This window comes from Microplitis mediator, chromosome 2 (genome assembly GCF_029852145.1).
Source record: "Microplitis mediator isolate UGA2020A chromosome 2, iyMicMedi2.1, whole genome shotgun sequence".
Taxonomy (NCBI): Eukaryota; Metazoa; Arthropoda; class Insecta; order Hymenoptera; family Braconidae; genus Microplitis; species Microplitis mediator.
In genome coordinates, this window is record NC_079970.1 from 1,894,047 (window position 1) to 1,913,349 (window position 19,303).

At 32.4% G+C, this 19,303-nt stretch overlaps 2 protein-coding genes and 1 long non-coding RNA gene across 7 annotated transcripts; 1 reads left to right on the forward strand and 2 right to left on the reverse strand.

The window, feature by feature from the left end:
- The first annotated feature begins 576 nt into the window (after nucleotides 1-576).
- Nucleotides 577-14,136, forward strand: LOC130678787 (uncharacterized). 3 transcript variants are annotated; one of them, XM_057486262.1, is made up of 6 exons: nucleotides 577-761; nucleotides 8,489-8,704; nucleotides 9,494-10,411; nucleotides 10,557-11,594; nucleotides 11,690-11,719; nucleotides 11,883-14,136. In XM_057486262.1, exons 2-6 carry the CDS (start codon nucleotides 8,593-8,595, stop codon nucleotides 11,960-11,962), a joined length of 2,178 nt encoding a protein of 725 aa, XP_057342245.1. In that variant the 5' UTR covers nucleotides 577-761; nucleotides 8,489-8,592; the 3' UTR covers nucleotides 11,963-14,136. The 3 variants fall into 3 exon arrangements, with proteins under 3 accessions (XP_057342245.1, XP_057342247.1, XP_057342246.1); XM_057486263.1 differs by lacking the exon at nucleotides 577-761 and adding an exon at nucleotides 5,641-5,663; XM_057486264.1 differs by lacking the exon at nucleotides 11,690-11,719.
- On the reverse strand, nucleotides 753-2,098 carry LOC130662874 (uncharacterized). Its single transcript, XR_008989117.1, has 3 exons — nucleotides 1,835-2,098; nucleotides 1,645-1,766; nucleotides 753-1,564 (listed from the first exon to the last, which is right to left on the reverse strand). It is a non-coding gene; the product is annotated as an uncharacterized LOC130662874 (long non-coding RNA).
- LOC130678786 (uncharacterized) lies at nucleotides 14,130-19,271 on the reverse strand. Of its 3 annotated transcripts, XM_057486258.1 has the most exons (6): nucleotides 18,951-19,271; nucleotides 18,588-18,870; nucleotides 17,872-17,970; nucleotides 17,642-17,803; nucleotides 17,272-17,509; nucleotides 14,130-17,183 (listed from the first exon to the last, which is right to left on the reverse strand). In XM_057486258.1, the coding sequence occupies exons 2-6, from the start codon at nucleotides 18,652-18,654 to the stop codon at nucleotides 14,858-14,860; spliced, it is 2,892 nt and encodes a 963-aa protein (XP_057342241.1). In that variant the 5' UTR covers nucleotides 18,655-18,870; nucleotides 18,951-19,271; the 3' UTR covers nucleotides 14,130-14,857. The 3 variants fall into 3 exon arrangements, with proteins under 3 accessions (XP_057342241.1, XP_057342242.1, XP_057342243.1); XM_057486259.1 differs by having other exon boundaries at nucleotides 18,588-19,271; XM_057486260.1 differs by lacking the exons at nucleotides 17,872-17,970; nucleotides 18,588-18,870; nucleotides 18,951-19,271 and having other exon boundaries at nucleotides 17,272-17,529; nucleotides 17,642-17,782.
- Between the last annotated feature and the right edge of the window lie 32 nt (nucleotides 19,272-19,303).

Consider the following 19,303-nt stretch of genomic DNA (forward strand, 5'->3'; position numbering starts at 1 on the left):
TACGTAATATCAAATGCAGGTGACGTCGTCGGCAAAAGACCCCATTGCAACCAGGTGTGGGGTCCGAAGTGTTTTATTATTATGGTAATTCAAATAATTATGCTATTTTGTCAATGCACTTCCGTTGACTACCTTCTGCTCTGCTCGAAAAAAAAAATTTAACAATAATATAAACTTATATATTTAAAATAAAAACGTAAACTTTCTCTTCAATTATTTATAAATTTTTCGCGCCAACTTTTATGACATACAATAACGATAAATAAACATTGGAATTAAAATAAATAACAGCCTTTTAATGAGATAATTGTCAGTCATTTCAAACCCACGCTTTCATGCGCGCGCTTTTAGAAATCAAAAAAAATTAATTTTTTTTTTGGGTTCAATTTAGTGAAAAGTTTGTCGATATGGTAAATTAATTGCACAAACGATTAATGTTTAATACAAGTGTTGAATTTACGTGTAAATTTAGTACATATATCTATATATGTATTTACACGCGCATGCGTATAAATATAATTAAATCAAGAGTGGGGGTTGAAGCCAAGCAACCGATTTTTCCCGCCGGGACGCAACAGTCTCCCGTTGGACTTGAGAGTATTTTTATGTCAAGTACAAGTTATTTATTCACTCCAATTTTTAAAATTTTTACTCTGTATGTCAAGTAAAATAATTAATAGTAGTGTCGGCAATGTGCGGGGTTTGAATTTTTATAGAGTAATTTTTTAAAAAATGGAAGAATTTTCGCGGCCATAAGAAAGGTAGGTTGCATTATAAGCGCGTCTATTTTATTGTGTAGACTATAAGTTGCATTACTATACTCTATAAGGAAACTAATTCAACTGGAAATACCATGGATGGGAAAACATCCCCCTGTATTTTACTCGAATTTCTGAACATCTGCGCGTATGTTATTTGTAGGATAAAATCTAATAACATTTTGATGATAGGTGAGCGCAGGATTACAATGCAGTTGAGATTAGATCAAGATGAGGATGAGGATGAGGATGAGGATGAGGATGAAGATGAAAATGAGAGAATAGATGCCATGATTGATCTGTCACGATCAATTCACGTCGGTATTTTCTTTTGCTTAAATCCCCAGGGCTTTACTTCCGACATGAGACTAAACTATCGACGGAAAATTGTTACTCCAATCGCTTGCAATTTGACGTTTGTCAAAAGGATTTAATTAAAATTAAATTTTACACCACGAGTCAGCATTCGCGACCTAGGAATATTTAAAAAAATATTTTATTTTGAAAACTAATTGATTTTTTTCTCGGTCGCGGGTCGCGGTGCATCCAAAGCCTCTTTAATCACTAAATCCTCTTTACGCTGCCCTAGTTTTTTTTCCTCATATTCGTAATTATTTTCAATCACAAATTTTGCTTAATCTCGTAACTAAAAATAATTTATATATATTTTTATTCCAAGAATTTGAATACGCAAATATTTAAATTTAAATTTGCAAATTGTGTAACACCTGTTTTTTAGGATATCGATCTGCTTGTACCACTCGGTTCTATCGTATTCTCCTTTATTTAGTCAACACAATAAATCACTGCAATATAAAAAAAAAAAACCATTTTATTAATTACCAGTCACTAAATTATTTAAATTTCTATTAATTATTTTACTAACAATTAAAAAATACCGTTCATTAACTACGTTCTAGATATCCACCGTCCCAGTTATTAATTACATTTTATATTAACGATACCGAATAGCATCTCCAAGTTTTTGCGTTACGGTCAATTAAAATCCTGTAATTTTAAACAATATAAAAAATTTAAATAAATTACGTATTTTTGACTTAACAAACTGTCTTTACTCTATCATCGTCTTTCATATCGACATGAATGCCCGTATCTTTACTCTTCAGTGAACTTGAATGAATACTATCACAATTTTCTGACACTCGATTTCGCATTGCGAACTGCACAAGTACCAACAGTATCTACCGTCCAATGAAAAGCAACCGGATAACAAATACCGAGAGTTACACGATAACTCAATATGGACTTTTTTATTTATTTTTAATAAATATAAATTTTTAACGATCGAAAAAAAGTATTCCCGAGGCTATTAGTCTTGATCTAACGGTGTCCTTTGCCCCTATTCTTTATTATTTTATTTTTCTCCTTCTTCAGGTATCTCAGTATTATACAGGTAGATATATATGTATATATATATATATATATATATATATATATATATATATATACATATATCCCTACTATAAGTACAGATGATCTCAATCGACCAAGACCAAGACCAAGAGCGAGTGTGTGATCCCAGTACGTGATGCAATTCCTTTAATTTTCTTTCCTCCTCATACATTTATTTTTATTATATTCCATCGCGGATCCTTTATACTTACTCTCTTTGTACTTACATGTAACGATGTAACTCACATTATCTCTGTATATGGTAACCATACTCATGTTAGAGTGCATTTTGTTAAAGCATAATTTTATAATTTAAAATCCGTTATTTTATTCCAAACAATTTCACTCCGATCCGCCTCATGTTACTTCGCGCTAATTTATTTTTCGACTCTACACCCAATTTATTAGTTATGTCCATAACAAATCTCCATTGTGTTTCATGTTTATGCAGCAATAAATTACTCAATAACTTATTTTTACACTGTAAAAAATTCGCGGAGTGAATGCGGATTAAATCCGGAGTAAATGCGGAGTGAATGAATTTTTAATTATTCACTCCCCTCGGAGTGAAATTCACTCCCTTCGGAGTAGATAATTTTTTATTAATTTAATCTCTCCGGAGTGAAATTCACTCCGGAGCGGAGTTTTGAAAATATTATTGATAAAATATAACTCCACATAATAAAATCGAAGTAAAAATTCGCGTATTAAATTATTGATCAGCTGATATGCACACACATACATATTTAGGCACACACGTGCACTCGCACACACACTCACGCACACATTTGCACACACGCATACAAACACCTGCACATACCCAAACACACACTCGCACACACACACACACACTGTTTAGCAGTTTCATATAAATTAATGTAAATTTATTTAAGCATTGAAACTCCGGACCGGAGTGAATTGGGAGTGAAATAAAATCCGCGTCACTCCGAGATCACTCCGCCAAAAAAAAACTCCCAATTTACTCCGCATGCGGACTGATTTTTTTTAAAACTCCGGAACTCCGAGTGGCGGAGTGAATCCGGAGTGAATTCGGATTTTATTTCACTCCCAATTCACTCCGGATTTTTTACAGTGTATTATTCTTAAATTTAATTGCTAACTTTTGAATTTAAATATCAAAATACAAAAATAAACCAAGAGTTCAATGAACACTTGATAAGACTATTAGACACCGTCTATTACTTTTTAAAATAAAACTAGTGACTTAAAAATAATTTCATTGAGTTTTACCTCTGACAGATGACATGCCCGTACTCTGTATTTACTACTACGTTCAATGTCAATTATTTATATTTTCGTAAAAAAAAATTGTAACCGGTTTCACGTCCCACGATCTTTAAGATCAAAATTATAATAAATAAAAAAAATTACTCCGTTTATATTTAAATATTAATTTTTCAATAGCCCAGACTAGACGGCTTAAAACTTTAAGTCTGCAAGTTCTTGTTATGAAAAGTTGACAATTTTCGAGAGATACTTCCATTTGTACTCCAAACTTCAGAGAATTTTTAAATACTCAAACAGAAAGTTTGCTTGGTTTCCGTCTTTTTCTTTGTCGTCTTTATGCTCAGGTAAAAAAAAAGTCTCAACTAAGAAATCAATGACCGAAAATTTAAACAGTTCCTTTAAAATGTCAGTCTGCCATTTTATTTTTTTATTTTTTTGACTAAACACTTTTATGTTGTATATTATTATTATTATTATTATTATTGTATAGCATGTAACGCCATCGACAAGAATAGATGAAATGAGAATAATATATAAAAGTATGAGACCTGACCCTGAAATATAATAGACCAGTAATGCCTATAAAAATTCAACACCAAGATGATGTAAAGATTTTAAAAACTCTCTCTTTCACTTCATCTCATTTATCCTCATCCTCATCCTCATCTTCTTTCCCTTTCATTGAATTTACTTGTCATTATTTTCAATTAATCATAAAATAACAATACTCGTTAAATCGATATTTAAATAATGAAACCCCTTTCACTTATTTATTGTAAAATAAAATTTTTAACGAACAAAATAATAATAAATTAAATGAAAGTTACACAGAAAAAAAAAGTTATCTTGAGTCAAGAAAATATTTTTGAAGACAAACGTTTTCGGGAACCGAGTCAAGATTTTCTTGAGCCAAGAGAATTTGTCTTGGTTAAAAAAAATTCGTCTTGGTCGGAGAAGATTTCTATTTTTTCTGAGAAAATTTCGGTCTCCAAAAAAATATTCTTGAATCAAGAATATTTACCTTCAGTCAAGAAATTTTTTTTTTCTGTGTATGGAAATGAATATTAAATAGCAATTCAAAATTTTATAATCCATACATTGTATTAACATAAACGGGTGAGTTATTTTAGCACACACTGATTCGCACACAGCAATTTGTGTTAAATAATTTCCCCTATACATGATGATACTTAAACAGTAACTTACTTGACGACAACGACTTCGTTAACCCAATTCACGATCACTCTCAGCTCGTCAGGGAATTTGCTATTACATTAATAATAATAATAATAATAATAATAATATCATTATTATTATATTACTAATTAAATTAAACGCTTGAATTGAGTACTTTCATTTGAATAATTTCCCTATAAAATCTCATCATTATCAAAGTAAATAAAAGATTTATCTGCATCAGTTATCACGCCAATTTAAAATAAATAAATTATAATTGCCTTTAATTTTTTTTAATCAATCAAAATTAATAGAATTTAAATTAATTGGCTTTAAAAACTCGAGGACATAAATTTTAATTCGAACCTCTGTAAAAATATAAAAAATTTATATAAATACACGGTGTTCATTACACTTGGAGATCAGATTAGATAATGACATCATCGTTCTAATTGAAAAATGGTAGTTTTGAATATATATTGACTTGTAAATAAAAAAATAAAATAGTAGAAGTAGAAATTAGTTTTAATTATCAGTTACAAGTGACAAGAATGTGTGGTCAATAATAGTGTGGCTTCATGATAAATTTAATTAAGAATCAATTAAATTTTCTAGTCTAGTGTTTAGATTATTTAAATTTTATTACTCCCACGTGTGAAAGGTAAAAAAAAAAATACAATTTTATTATTATTATCATACTGCATCTGTATATTTAATATTTAAATTAATATCATGATATCATTTGTATTTTTACCTCAACTCACAGCGACCCATCACTCACTCACTCACCAGCCGAGTCTGTAAATTCTCAATAGGACATTATCATCGTCCTGATTGAATCTAATTCGCAGAATTTATTCCACATTAGTTTAACCTACTTAGAGTTGTATCAAACGTTATAAATAATTCATTTGATCATAAATCAAATTAAAAGATTATCGATTTTTATTAACTACTTGTTTATCCATTTTTTCTATCTTCGTATATTTATCCTCGTATATTTATATATAATAGAGAAGATTATTCAGTTAGTTATTGAATATAAATGCACGCTGACAATGAGTGAAAGTAAGTTAAATTTAACTGTGATGATAAAAAATAAAAATGTGAGATAAATAGCATATGCACTAAAGTTTTATTTTGAGTTTCGTGCCAAGTGTGTCATCCCAAAGTCTTTCTCCGAACACTAACTGTATTATTAACTATTTACACTAAAATTCACACGACAATTGTGTATTTTAAGCGGAGGAATTTTTAAATTCAAATATCTATTGTTTAAAAAAATTTCCCGGGTTTTTTAAATTTCAAATTTTTGATGGAAGATTATTTTGATATGGAGAAAAAAAAAATTTTTATTAAGTTTAAATTTTTTTAATAAATTCCTAGATGGTAACAGAAAATTTTGTGTCGAAAAGTGAATTTTATTTAAATATTTTAAAAGACATTAAATTTTTAAACAAAAAAATTTCATTACCTGAGTAATTTTTTTCAGCGGTTTGAAACCTGCTAATCTTGTAGATAAAAAAAATTTCCCGGGTTTTTTAAATTTCAAATTTCTGATAAAAGATTTTGACAAAGTGGAGAAAAAAAAAAAATTTTATTAAGTTTAAATTTTTTAAATAAATTCCTAGATGGTAACAGAAAATTTTATGTCAAAAAGTGAATTTTATTTAAATATTTTAAGACATTAAATTTTTAAACAAAAAAATTTTATTACCTGAGTAATTTTTTTCAGCGGTTTGAAACCTGCTAATCTTGTAGATAAAAAAAATTTCCCGGGTTTTTTAAATTTCAAATTTCTGATAAAAGATTTTGATAAAATGGAGAAAAAAAAATTTTTATTAAGTTTAAATTTTTTAAATAAATTCCTAGATGGTAACAGAAAATTTTATGTTAAAAAGTGAATTTTATTTAAATATTTTAAGACATTACATTTTTAAACAAAAAAATTTTATTACCCGAGTAATTTTTTTCAGCGGTTTGAAATCTACTAATCTTGTAGATAAAAAAAATTTCCCGGGTTTTTTAAATTTCAAATTTCTGATAAAAGATTTTGATAAAATGGAGAAAAAAAAATTTTTTATTAAGTTTAAATTTTTTAAATAAATTCCTAGATGAGGTAACAGAAAATTTAATGTCGAAAAGTGAATTTTATTTAAATATTTTAAAAGACATAAAATTTTTAAACAAAAAAATTTTATTACCCGAGTAATTTTTTTCAGCGGTTTGAACTGCTAATCTTGTAGATAAAAAAAAAATTTACAACCCTTACTTTGAAGAATAATAAAATAAAAGCGAATACAAAGTGGCAAGAAGTATTTTTCCCTTTAAATATTAATAGTTTCGTGTTACTGTGTAAAGACTTAGCGACAACTTTTTATGAACATGTAAATACATTTTTTTTTCAACATATAATATAATATTCATAATATTATGGTCTGCAGTGTATATATTTACGTAGAATATCATATGTGTATAAGTAGTTTATATAAGCCAGTACTACAACTATAGAATGAAAGTGGGTTGATAGTAATGCGTACGCACATGCAAATTTACCCGAAACCGGAATCACATTCGCTGAAAAAAATCCTCTGTAATTTCAGCACGAGTATAACAGCTAAAAAAATTCACAAATAAATAACTTTATCCATCATATCTATAAATAAACAAATTAATAAATAAGTTATCATATAAATTACTAGAGTTTTTAAGACATGAGTTAATGAAAACACGCAATATTGTAATAAATTCGTGTGTGATTTCAATCTGAACATTTAAAATCGTTACTGACAAGTTCTTTTTTTACTATTTTTTATTTTTACGTCTTTCGTTTTTTTCCATTTCAATTCTTCTCGGTCACTTTTATCTCTAGCATAAATCACAGGGTAAAAATTTTCTAACTTATAATTATACTAAAATTTTAAAATTATCTCTAAACTTTTTTTCGCCAGAATAAAAATAAGCCGTCAGATATTTTTTTCATTAATTTAAATTAATATCTTCCCTTAATTTAATTACAATTTAGGGTTCGCGGTCACCGCTTTTAATTAAAAATAAATCCAAAGTTCCCTATAAATTTTTTATTACCCCAGATTTAATTATTTTCCTTATTGATCCCGACTTCCTGACATCGGGGCTTTGATACGACAGTAAAAAAATAACCGATGAAGCTTCCGTTGGTATTTACACCTGAGTATAAGCTAAGTGACATCGCATGTGGTTCGTTAACCTCTTCTCTATACCTATACTCGAGTTCCTTCCTCTTACTACACATCTCTCGTTGCAAACACTTGGTGCTGGTCATGCAGCAGCAGCTAAGCCGCGCACAATTATTTTCAACGTGAGATGATATCTAGTACACTAGCACTGCCACCACTTCCAACACCAACAGTAACATAAATCAAGTCACTGATATCCACTGAAAGTACATTACACCTACCAGCAATTATATAAACAAATAAAATAATTTCTTGTCCTAGAAAAATATAAAATTGCGAATTAATAGACGGCCATAATGACCTTGGATTTTTACAAGATTACCAAGTGGTTGTAAAATAAAAATATAATTAACAAAACCAACGGATGTGTTATGTCAGGCTGAAATTCCTGACCCTCCTGTAAGACAGGACGCTTTCATTAACGAGCAGTCCGTGTGTACACGATTCATGATGAGTAAAGTAAGAGTAAGAGAGCTCTTGTTAATCGTCTTGGTCAATGGGATAAGACACGCTGACATCCGCTTCAGTATCATTATCCCTAGTCTTGTTTTATTAATCTTTCGTCACATCAACGCCCGTTTTTATGTTCATTCAACTCATAGTCACTCCGTAAAATTTATTTTATTGACGTTTTTAAATTTTTAAAATTTAATATTTGCGTATTTTATTTTTTAGGCCGCAGCGATTCAGAATGTCTGTAAAAATAAAATTACGAAAAGTAATTTAGGTCAGTAGGAAGGAAAAGTAAATTTATTTGTTTAAAAAAAAAAGAAGTCAAGATGTCGATGGCATCAATTGAAACAATGGGATCCATAAAGGATTTACCGCCACGTAAATTTATAAATCCTAATTTATTATCCCTCAAGTGCCTTCTATTTATTTTCTTTGGTGGTAAGTGTTAATTTTTTTTTTCTTTTAAGGGGGATAGCCACTGTGAGGATCGAAAAAATAGATTTTCGGGAATTTTTTTGACTGGAATAATAAAGGAATTTGGGGATCGGTTTTTTTTTGTTTTCTAAAGTATACATTGAAGATAATTCTCCTAAATTTTCGTTAAAAAATATCATGTTGTTACAAAGTTATAAGCATTTTTGTGGAGCAACAAAAAAATTTCCCCCACCACGGTGTCATCTCTAACTCAAAAACGAATTATCAGAAACAAAAAAACCAAACGGCGTTGTAATCTGTATGCATGTGGTTATCGTTGCACATAGGGGATTTTGAAAATTTGGATTTGAAAAAAAATGGCGACATATTAAAAATTTTTTCGTTATTTTTTCTCATTTTTTTGGATTCAAACAGCCCTAAAAAATCTTAAAAATCAAAATTTTCAAAATCCCCTACGTGCAACTTTAGCTACTGAATAGACGAATACGGCAAAAAAAAAGTTGCGAATCGGTTGATATTTATGCAAATTACAGATGCCACCAGTTCAAAAAAAGTAGTTTCGAGAAAAATGCGTTTAAAGTTTTTAGTCGATGCAACGGTCAGTTGACGCGCTGTCACAAAAATGACTATAACTTGAAAAGTATTCAGAATTTTCATATAAAACTTTAGATACATATTTTTGAACATATACACTTTGATTTAATAGAAAAAAAAAAATTTTTTTTTTGAAATTTCACAGTGGCTATCCCCCTTATTTAGCAAGTAAATTTATTTAAATATTTTTATTTACAGGTATGGGCTGTTTGTTTCCTTTTCTTCCGCTTCATATGATAGCAGTGGGACTGACAATGGAAGAAATACGACTTGTGTCAATGATATCACCGGTGATAGCGATAATAGGGCCATTAATAGTGGCACCGATAGCCGACAAGTTAGCAGCTCGCCAAGGATCTAAACCATCGAACGGACGTTATCTGAGAATAATGATCGCTCTAGCATGTTTTCTATCAGCAGTTGTTTACTCGCTGCTGCTTCTAGTGCCCGTGGTTGAGAGAATAGAGCTTCCGCGTGAGCACAGGCCTACGTTGAAGTTTTCTTGCAATCACAAAGGCGCGACGGTTTTTCAGGAACGAATTGATGAATTTTCCACATGCTACAACTGGACCAGCGAGAGCCGAGTCTGCGCGATACTTTTGAAAAACTGCAATTACGCGTGTCATCCAATAGTACCGCGACGGAATCATATGTTTTTGAATAATCGACCACCTGCTATTGAAATTGACGCGCCGCCGAACACCGACATCGGAGTCCTAAGTATCGACGAAGGAAGCGGCGATCTCAGTGAAGGCGGAGCTCGCGTAAATTCACAATACGCGGACTTGAGTAGTGAAGATATCGAATGGAGAACTAAAGTACCGATAAAACATAAACGTCGGCGGTATATTCAAGCTAAAACTGAACCACCTCATTTATGTTTTCATGAGGGCGAAAATAGGGTTTGTCATGTTTACACAAGTGACACAGGAAGTTTGCCAGTTAATGCGAGTTTTAGAGAAGCAAGTAATACACGCAATAAACAAGAATGGTGTGCTTATCCAATTTCCGAAGAATTTACTTGCAGAATACCTCGTAAATTGGAAGCTGATATGGCTAAATTTAATCAGACTTGTTCAGTTGAATGCGATATACTTGACCCATTTGCGTTACCAGGTAAATTTACTATATTGCACAATCATTTATTTATTTTTTTTCTTTTTTTAATTAATTTTAATGCGTCTACAATTATAATTTGAATGGACTTAATCTTCTTACAGTAAAATATAATAATAATGGGTGGCGTTAATGACCTTTCCAGGTAGCATTCACACGGAAAATCAATGCAGCCAAGTAGCCGGTGACCCAGATATGACATTTTGGATGTATCTTACGATACGTTCGATAGCTGATATTTTTCCAACAGCAGCAGTAACTCTGATAGACGCGTCAATAGTCATAGCAACCCGAGAAACTTCCTGTGGCCGGGGTGACGTCGGTAGACAATTGGCATTTGGTTCATTGAGTTTTTCAATATTTGGACCTCTCGCGGGGTATCTGAATCTTCTGGTAGCTCCCAAACCAGCTTATCTTCTGCCAATAATTTTGCACGTCGCCATGATGATACTCGCAGCAATAGTTGCACTTTCAGCGAACGGAATGCCTCTGAGTCCGCCGGAATGGTGGTGGCACACGAGATCAGGAATGCTTGCCGTGCCAATGAGTGCCGTAAAGCGATACGGCAGCGAAACTGCGGCTCTCGTGCTGATTCTCATCGTTCTGGGCACTCTGTGGAGCGCGATGGACAGCTATCTGTCTCTGTATCTCACAGAATTGACTGGAGATTCACTGGCAATAGGTGTGATTTTAACAGTTGGTGCATTGCCAGCGATCTTCTTCCTCTGGAAATCCGAGCATCTAGTTGATTATTGCGGGCACAGCAATTTACTTATCATGGCATTCACAATTTACATCGTAAGATTCACCGGATTGAGTGTCGTATCAGACCCATGGTGGGCGCTGGTATCCGAAGCACTTGAACTCTTCACTCTGGGTATCATGTGGGTGACTGCTATCCTCTACATGCGACATCTTATCCCTCGCAACCTCACAGTTACTGCTCAAGCGCTACCAGTAATCGCACATTTCTGTATCGGACGGTGTCTCGGAGCCATAATCGGCGCTTATGTACAAATCGGTGACACGGAAATAGAGTCACTTAAATTTATCTATCAATGCATGGCAGTATCGGCAGCAGTTATTGCTGTACTTTATTTTATTCTGTATCACGGAATTCTCAAACCCCGATGTCATGCTCAGACGATACAAAATGCACGCACTACTCCATCTATTGTGCAAGGTAATTTTATTTCACTTTCATTTAATTACAATATAAAATAATAATTATTATTTAAGTATAATAATAATTAATCGGTTAAATTATTATTTATTAAGCTGCTTTACAAGAACACGAACAAGCGATTAGTAAGTTTTAAATAATCAAGATAAAAATATACTTACCCACTTTCTTTCTCGCATTATCAATTATCAATACTCACTAATCACTAATGACTTGCAAATTAATTAATTATTTTTAAATACAAAATAATTATACAAGTGTCTAATTATTGTTGTTATTTAATTGCAGGCATGAATGGAAATGGAAATTACACGCCGCTGAGAGTTTATCACAACGGACTGGGCAGGAAAGGACAATTCAGATACTAAAAAAGTGTCAATTAATTAATAAAGATTCTTCGAGTCGCGCGTTAAACTTCTTTACTTGCAATTTATTTAAATTAACTTAATAAAATAATCTTTGTAAGTTTAGTATGATTTAACAAGACGATTTAAACTCGTGGAATCAGCTTTAGTTCATCCGCGGTCGTAATTTACTATCGCGGACAGAGCAAACAAAATAATTTAAAAAATATATTATAATTATTTTTAAATGTTAAAATTTATTTCGTGGTATGTCCACATAATTTTTCTAATATATTTTTTTATACTATATATAATGCGTTTTGTATTTAAAAAAAAAAAAAGTGAACCTGAAACTGCATTTAGATTTTTTGTATTTATTTGGAGCTAGTGGCGGGTCGGCTTGGCTCTGGGTCGCTGGGAGCCCGAAAAATTTCCATAATTAACGAGGTTTTCCGAACACATATTTATGTAATTCAAACAGTTACCGCTTAAGTACGAGCCGATTGTCATATTTATCAATATCATAAGTTATGTTAAACAGGATATTTTTTACTAAATTATTTTTAGAAAATAAAAATAAGTTATGGATAACGACGAGCTGTCATGGTGACAAATGATGATTTTTTCGACCATTAAATACAAAGATAAAAAAAATAACCGGATTCATCCCATACCTGCAGCGAAAGTTTTTATTCTTGCCCTATTTAAAGGGAAGAAAGTTATTCATTTCACGAAAACAGGGGAAAAATTTAAACTTTCAGGTACAGGTCTGGTGAAAAATTTTATACACGCTACAGAGTTAAAAAATTTCTGTTAAATTTAAGGGGGATAGCCACTGTGAGGATCGAAAAAATAGGTGATTTTCGGGAATTTTTTTGACTGGAATAATAAAGAAATTTGGGGATTGGGTTTTTTTTTGTTTTCTAAAGTATATATTAAAGATAATTCTCCTAAATTTTAATTAAAAAATATCATGTTGTTACAAAGTTATAAGCATTTTTGTGGAGCAACAAAAAAATTTCCCCCACCACGGTGTCATCTTTAACTCAAAAACGGATTATCAGAAACAAAAATACCAAACGGCGTTGTAATCTGTATGCATGTGGTTATCGTTGCACACACGGGATTTTGAAAATTTGGATTTGAAAAAAAATGGCGACATATTAAAAATTTTTTCGTTATTTTTTCTCATTTTTTTGGATTCAAACAGCCCTAAAAAATCTTAAAAATCAAAATTTTCAAAATCCTCTACGTGCAACTTTAGCTACTGAATAGACGAATACGGCAAAAAAAAAGTTGCGAATCGGTTGATATTTATGCAAATTACAGATGCCACCAGTTCAAAAAAAGTAGTTTCGAGAAAAATGCGTTTAAAATTTTTAGTCGATGCAACGGTCAGTTGACGCGCTGTCACAAAAATGACTATAACTTGAAAAATATTCGGAATTTTCATATAAAACTTTAGATACATATTTTTGAACATATACACTTTGATTTAATAAAAAAAAAAAAAATTTTTTTTTTTTTAAATTTCACAGTGGCTATCCCCCTTAATACAAATCACATGTCCCAAACGGTTCACTCAATTTTTGTGTTAATTTTACATATTACACTTGTGTCAAACAATAATACAGGTTTAAAACTTGTTGAGATCAGACAACACATTCAACTTTAGATAAATTTACACTTGGTGTCAAATAATTGACACTAAATATTTAACCATTGAATTTTTATACACGAGAACACAAAATTTTCGACTGTGTAGGGAGGAAACAGAACATTCTAACCCACGTGTGCAATTTCCTACCCGAGTCGAAGGTGACAATCACGACTGGGACGTCCTACTTTCCTCCCTAGGTGTATAATATTCTAATTTTCTCCATACCTGCACCAAAAGTTTAAATTCCCGCCCTGTTTAGAGGGGAGAGACCCCTTATTTTTTTATGAGAAAAATAATAAAAAGCAGCGCATGCGCCATTCTTCTTTTTTACGAATATCCTACTTTCCTCCCTCGTCACATAATATACTAATATTTTTAAATTGACAATCGAATTCTTTCGGTATCAGTCGGCTCTGTTCCGAGCAGCCCAGAGCCAGTAACCGAACACGTCATAAAAAATGCTTTTAATTTAAGAAAAAAAAATGAAGTACTACGAAATTACATGAATAAAAGTATATTAAAAAAAAGTAATTAAATTTTATTTAATTAATTTATTGGATATCATTTTTACTTACAATAATACCGTCCATTCATAAGTTCCATTAATAAAATTATCTCTTTCATACGCTTCTTATTTTCATCATCATGACCAAACAATTATACAATATTTATTTATTTATTAATACCTATTATTGATAACTTATAAACAATTTATTGTTGATTTATGACAGAGTTATTAATGACAAATTACCAAATTTTTAATTATTTGTTATCTTTTGTTCTCTTTATTTATTTTAATAATTATTCCTTTTAGGTAATGGATGTTTTTATTTATTTATTACACTAGCGTATCAAAGAGTATTCGACTTAAACACGACACTTTAATATAGCATTAATAAAAAAAAAAAAACAAACAAAAATAATAATATTTTATAGATTTATAAATATTTACAGTGTGTATTTTTAACACAAAAATTTTCCAGTACTTGAATTATGCAAAAGTATAAAAATGCATAACGGAATAGTTACTAAGAAATAACTCCTACATAATATAATAATAATAATCATAACCATAATAACTGAAGTTATTGTGGTATGACTCAATTAAAAAAAAAACAGTAAGCAGATAATAGATCAAATTATAATTAAAATTAAATTTAGATTTAGATTTAGATTTAATTTCCATATCAACTATAATTAAACAATAAAAAAGATGCAACGAAAAAAACTATATATATATATATTATATATAATTACGTTTACTCAAGAACCATACACTCGTCGTCATCATCAGTATTATTTTTCCACTTAACATACCGACCAACGCCGCTGTTCTCTTCAATTAAAGTTTTAACGGCAATCACAGTCTCTTCGTGTTTGGCTTCTTGACTCGCTGTCAATTTAATGCTTTCGTTGCTCTCCCTCGAGTCATTTAATGATTCTGCGGGCAAAGTATCAGCAACACTCACTTCTGGTAATTTATCATTCGATACTTGGACATCATCATCTCTCCCCGCGGTAACCTTTTTGCCGGAGCTCGAAAGCTCCTCGCCATTGCAGTCTTTCGTAGTTTTAAACCCCGGAGTCGAAGATACTGGAAGTCTGGCAGTTACTTCTGGTCCAAATTCACTTGCTTTCGTCACACCATCACTAGCATTTACTTCTTCAATGTTTTCGTGACATATAATGTCTTCAATGCTGATGTCCATATTTTTTTCTGCCCCAACACCTGCGTCCGTATCGTCAATTACCTCAACAGATTTTTTTTTCCGCTCAACAGGTTCTTCAAGTTCAACGACATCAACTCTACTCGTTTCTACGTCGCTGGACTTGGCGGCTGTCTCTTCCGATTCATCTCCAACGATCATCTTCTCTTGTCGCTCGATATCCTTGTCAATTACGTCAGTCAGCGAAGTTTTATCCATGACACCTTCGGCTTCTTGGTCACTGTCAGCATCGCCGCGGTCCTCTAGATGCTGCAAGTAGAAAATAAATTGTTCTTCATACTTTCCGAAGTGCTGGTCATGAATTACTGTCGGTTTATAAACTTCTTTCCGCTTCTCGTTGTCATAATCCGTTCTCATGAGCAGAGAGTAGCCAATAGACCTATCGTAGTCCTTCGTTTCAAAAGATTCGTACACCTGAACACCCTGACTTTTAGTCTCTATTTCAGTGTTGGTGCTACGATTGATCGTATCCTTTTCAACAAATGGTCTAATTTTGTTAGTAAAGTCCAATAAATTATCTACGTCAATATCGTCACTGGTGTCTAACTCTCCGTCAGACTCGGAGTCTCGTTCGCACTCCATATCAACGGACGTATATTTACTGCTGCGTTCTCCTTTCTTCAGTACTATTTTACCTCCACTGTCTATAGGATCGCCGGTAATAATAGACTCCTTCCAAGGCCGATACTGCTGAATAATAGTATTGTTGAAAGCCGTTAGTTCATCAACGGCTTCATGAACACAACGATTTATGGCATTCAATCTAACCCGCGCATTGTGAGCTTCATTGTCCATCAAATTCGCTCCTGCTTTTTTCAACTCAACTCTCAGTTTACTGCGAATTTTAGTCAGTATTTTATCAACTTCTTTCACTGGATGATGAATGACATCTTCAAAAATTTTCCTTCGCGGATTGTCGGCTGCCATTACTGAGGCATCGAGATTCGCGACAGCTACTGGATTTATCACTTTCAACGTTTGATTATTTTGCTGGGAAGTGTTTGAATTCGGGGGAGAATTATTTGAGTTCTGGGGAGAATTAGAACTGTTAGGGGGCACAACTGTAAGTTCTTCGGGATCACTGTCGATGTCAATGATACTGGGAGCTGCTGGAGCTGGAGTAGCAGCACCAGTTAAAGTTGTCGTCGGTATAGCCGATAAATTTTTGCATCTCAAAAATGTCTTCGGCGACTGATTAACACTAGCAGACGTTATCGGCACACCACGCCCGGGAATAGTCACCATCGGTGCATTAGGTCGCGTTGGCAGCCTGGCAAGTCGATGTAACGTCGCTCCAGGAGGCACTGAGTCAAGCTTTATAGGACGGAGATTGATAATATTACCAGGCGGACCGCGAAATAAATTCCTGGGTATCGGATTGAGTGAGATCGCGCTGTTGTTAAGAATAGCCTCGGGTATTTTTGGATTTGCCGGTTTATTCGCTAGTATTTGACCATCACCTTCAATCATTGTCTGCTCAAAGTGCAGCAATGGTGCCGGCAACTCATCTGATATTTGTGCGGCTGACATACCACCAGGTGGAGCTGATTCCTGGACAAGATGCCGGGGTGTAATGGGAAGGAACCTCGCGGCACCATTTGAAATAAATGGCATTGATTTATCATTATCACCACCACTGCTATAATTATGATCTTTGTTCGCAGATTTACGTCGTTTACTTGATCCATTTTTGACTTTACTTCTTTTACTAGGACCTCCTTGGAGAGAATCGTCATCAGAACTAGATACATGCCGCTTACGTCTAGTAGTGCGTTTACCAATGCAACATTTTGAATCATCTAGCTCCATTTTACTGTCAATATCCTTTTGCGGCATCGTCGGATTGCTCTTTAGTATCCTAATTGTCGTAAAATAAAAATAGTAAATGAATTTTAAATTATTTTTAGTAATTAAACGACTCAAGTTTTGAATAAATAATTACTTACCTCGTAACTGTTTTAACGTGGAGTAATAATGCTCGACACACACCTCTAAGTGTATACAGATCCCTAGGATCACATACAAAACACTTCCATTTTTCGTCTTCCTCGATCCTTTTACGTACCTCTGTGTCGAAATTACGTTTGATACATTTGTCGCAAAACGTATTACAGCAGTACGAACAGCAATAAAGATTTCCACCATTGGCACACCAACGGCAAAACATGTCCGTTGCGTCCTCGCCTGATGTCAAACAATCGCATCTTCTCAAATATACATTTGTACCCGTTTTTTTTTATATATTTTATAATTACGTTTAAATAAACTATCAATGCAGTCAAGATTTTGAAATCTTGGCAAACTAAATCGACGTACCTTGTTCGAAATCACCGTCTCCATAAAATTCACGACAGGCTGCACACAATAAGGTCTTGAGCATTGGATGCTCCTGCATATTGTATGAGTCGCATGGTGCTGACCCTATATGTTCATCACAGGCGGAACAGTGAAGTCTACGAAATCGCACTTGAGCAACATCTTCAACAATAAATAATTATCATTTTATTTAATTGTCTTATTCAATTATTTTAATAATGAAAACTCACCATTTCCAAACATACGACGATAAAATTTTGATTCCTCGGGAGTTATTATTTCGGAAGGACGAAACTGGATGAAATTTTTTGGTTTGCTATCCACAGGATCTAGACAATTAAATAATTAATTAATTTTTTTAATAAAATACCTGATATTTTAGTCATTGATTTTAATTATTAATAATATGATAAAAAAAATAGCAGACATAAATTTTTTACGTTTATTTAAAAATTGCTTAGCAAAAATATTTCATTCTGGTAGAGATTTTGATCATTAAGGGCCAGTTTATAATTTTTAGGATTCAAAGTGCCCTTAAATTTTTCGAAACAAATGACAGATTGGAAAAAATCACGTAATGTTTTAGTCTGGTACGAATTTAAAAATTTTTTTTATTGACGAGGTAAATGACCCAGTCATTGGCGGGACTTTTGCTGACATTATTGTAAATTAATGACTTATTGTCGGATGTCTGCTGTTTTTCCTGTAGTTCATAAATATCCACAAACAATTGAAGTTGTAATTAATTGGAAGTAACTAAAATTTTTTAAAAATTGTAAATGCAATCTGATGATGTTGATCATTAGTTAAAAAAATTTTACTGCCTCAAATAAACAATTCTCTACATCTTCATAAATAAAAGACGGAGGACTAAAACAAGTTTGACTAAAAAAAATAGCATTCACTGGTTGTAAAAAAATAAAATGAATAATAATAATAAGCTGACCTGATGAAAGATCTGCTGATGGCTGACCTTCATTGACTTGCACCTCAAGTAAACTCGAAATATCCATGCCGATATTTTAAAATAAAGTGAAATAAAAAAATAACGTCTAGATCTAGATCTATATATATCTTATTGCATAGTAAGTGAAGTAATTGATGATGTATGTTGATGATGATGAGTGATGTTTTACCGCCCAAGTCACTCTGAAGTCGTTGTTCAGTACTTCATCATTCAAAAATTACCAGTTCCATTTCAACGTAGACCCGCGACATTATTCAGGGCCCTATTTATTCACAATATACATATATTTGATATATACATATATATTATGATTATGTACGTGATATATATGAGCTTACTCACAGAATTGATTTAAACACACGACACACCAATGAAACAATGGAGGTTATGTGTATCACGTAATACTGAGCTGTGTGTTTATGTGTATTTATGTTATATATATCTGTTATTTTAAAAAAGTATAAACTAATATATTTATCGCGAGTCCCGGAATACGTGATAAATTAACATCCAGTCAAGGTATTACAGGATTCTAAGTCAACCAACACAAGACGAGGGCTTCCGTTTTTACACCGAGATACATCTCGATAGAATATCTCGATTTCAGCTACTGCGCGTTTGAAATTTTGGCGGGACTCAACTGGGTCCAATATGGCGGGTTATTAATTATTTAAATTACTGCCGCTAATTTATTA

Excerpts from the sequence above, each read along its gene's own strand:
- LOC130678787 (XM_057486262.1), top strand. The coding sequence starts at position 8,593 with ATGTCGATGGCATCAATTGAAACAATGGGATCCATAAAGGATTTACCG. Across the intron at positions 8,705-9,493 it reads TCTATTTATTTTCTTTGGTG|GTATGGGCTGTTTGTTTCCT; the intron begins GTAAGTGTTAAT and ends TTTTATTTACAG. Across the intron at positions 11,720-11,882 it reads AGAACACGAACAAGCGATTA|GCATGAATGGAAATGGAAAT; the intron begins GTAAGTTTTAAA and ends ATTTAATTGCAG.
- LOC130678786 (XM_057486258.1), bottom strand. The coding sequence starts at position 18,654 with ATGGATATTTCGAGTTTACTTGAGGTGCAAGTCAATGAAGGTCAGCCA. Across the intron at positions 17,971-18,587 it reads ATCAGCAGATCTTTCATCAG|ATCCTGTGGATAGCAAACCA; the intron begins GTCAGCTTATTA and ends TTAATTGTCTAG. Across the intron at positions 17,510-17,641 it reads AGACGGTGATTTCGAACAAG|GCGAGGACGCAACGGACATG; the intron begins GTACGTCGATTT and ends GTTTGACATCAG.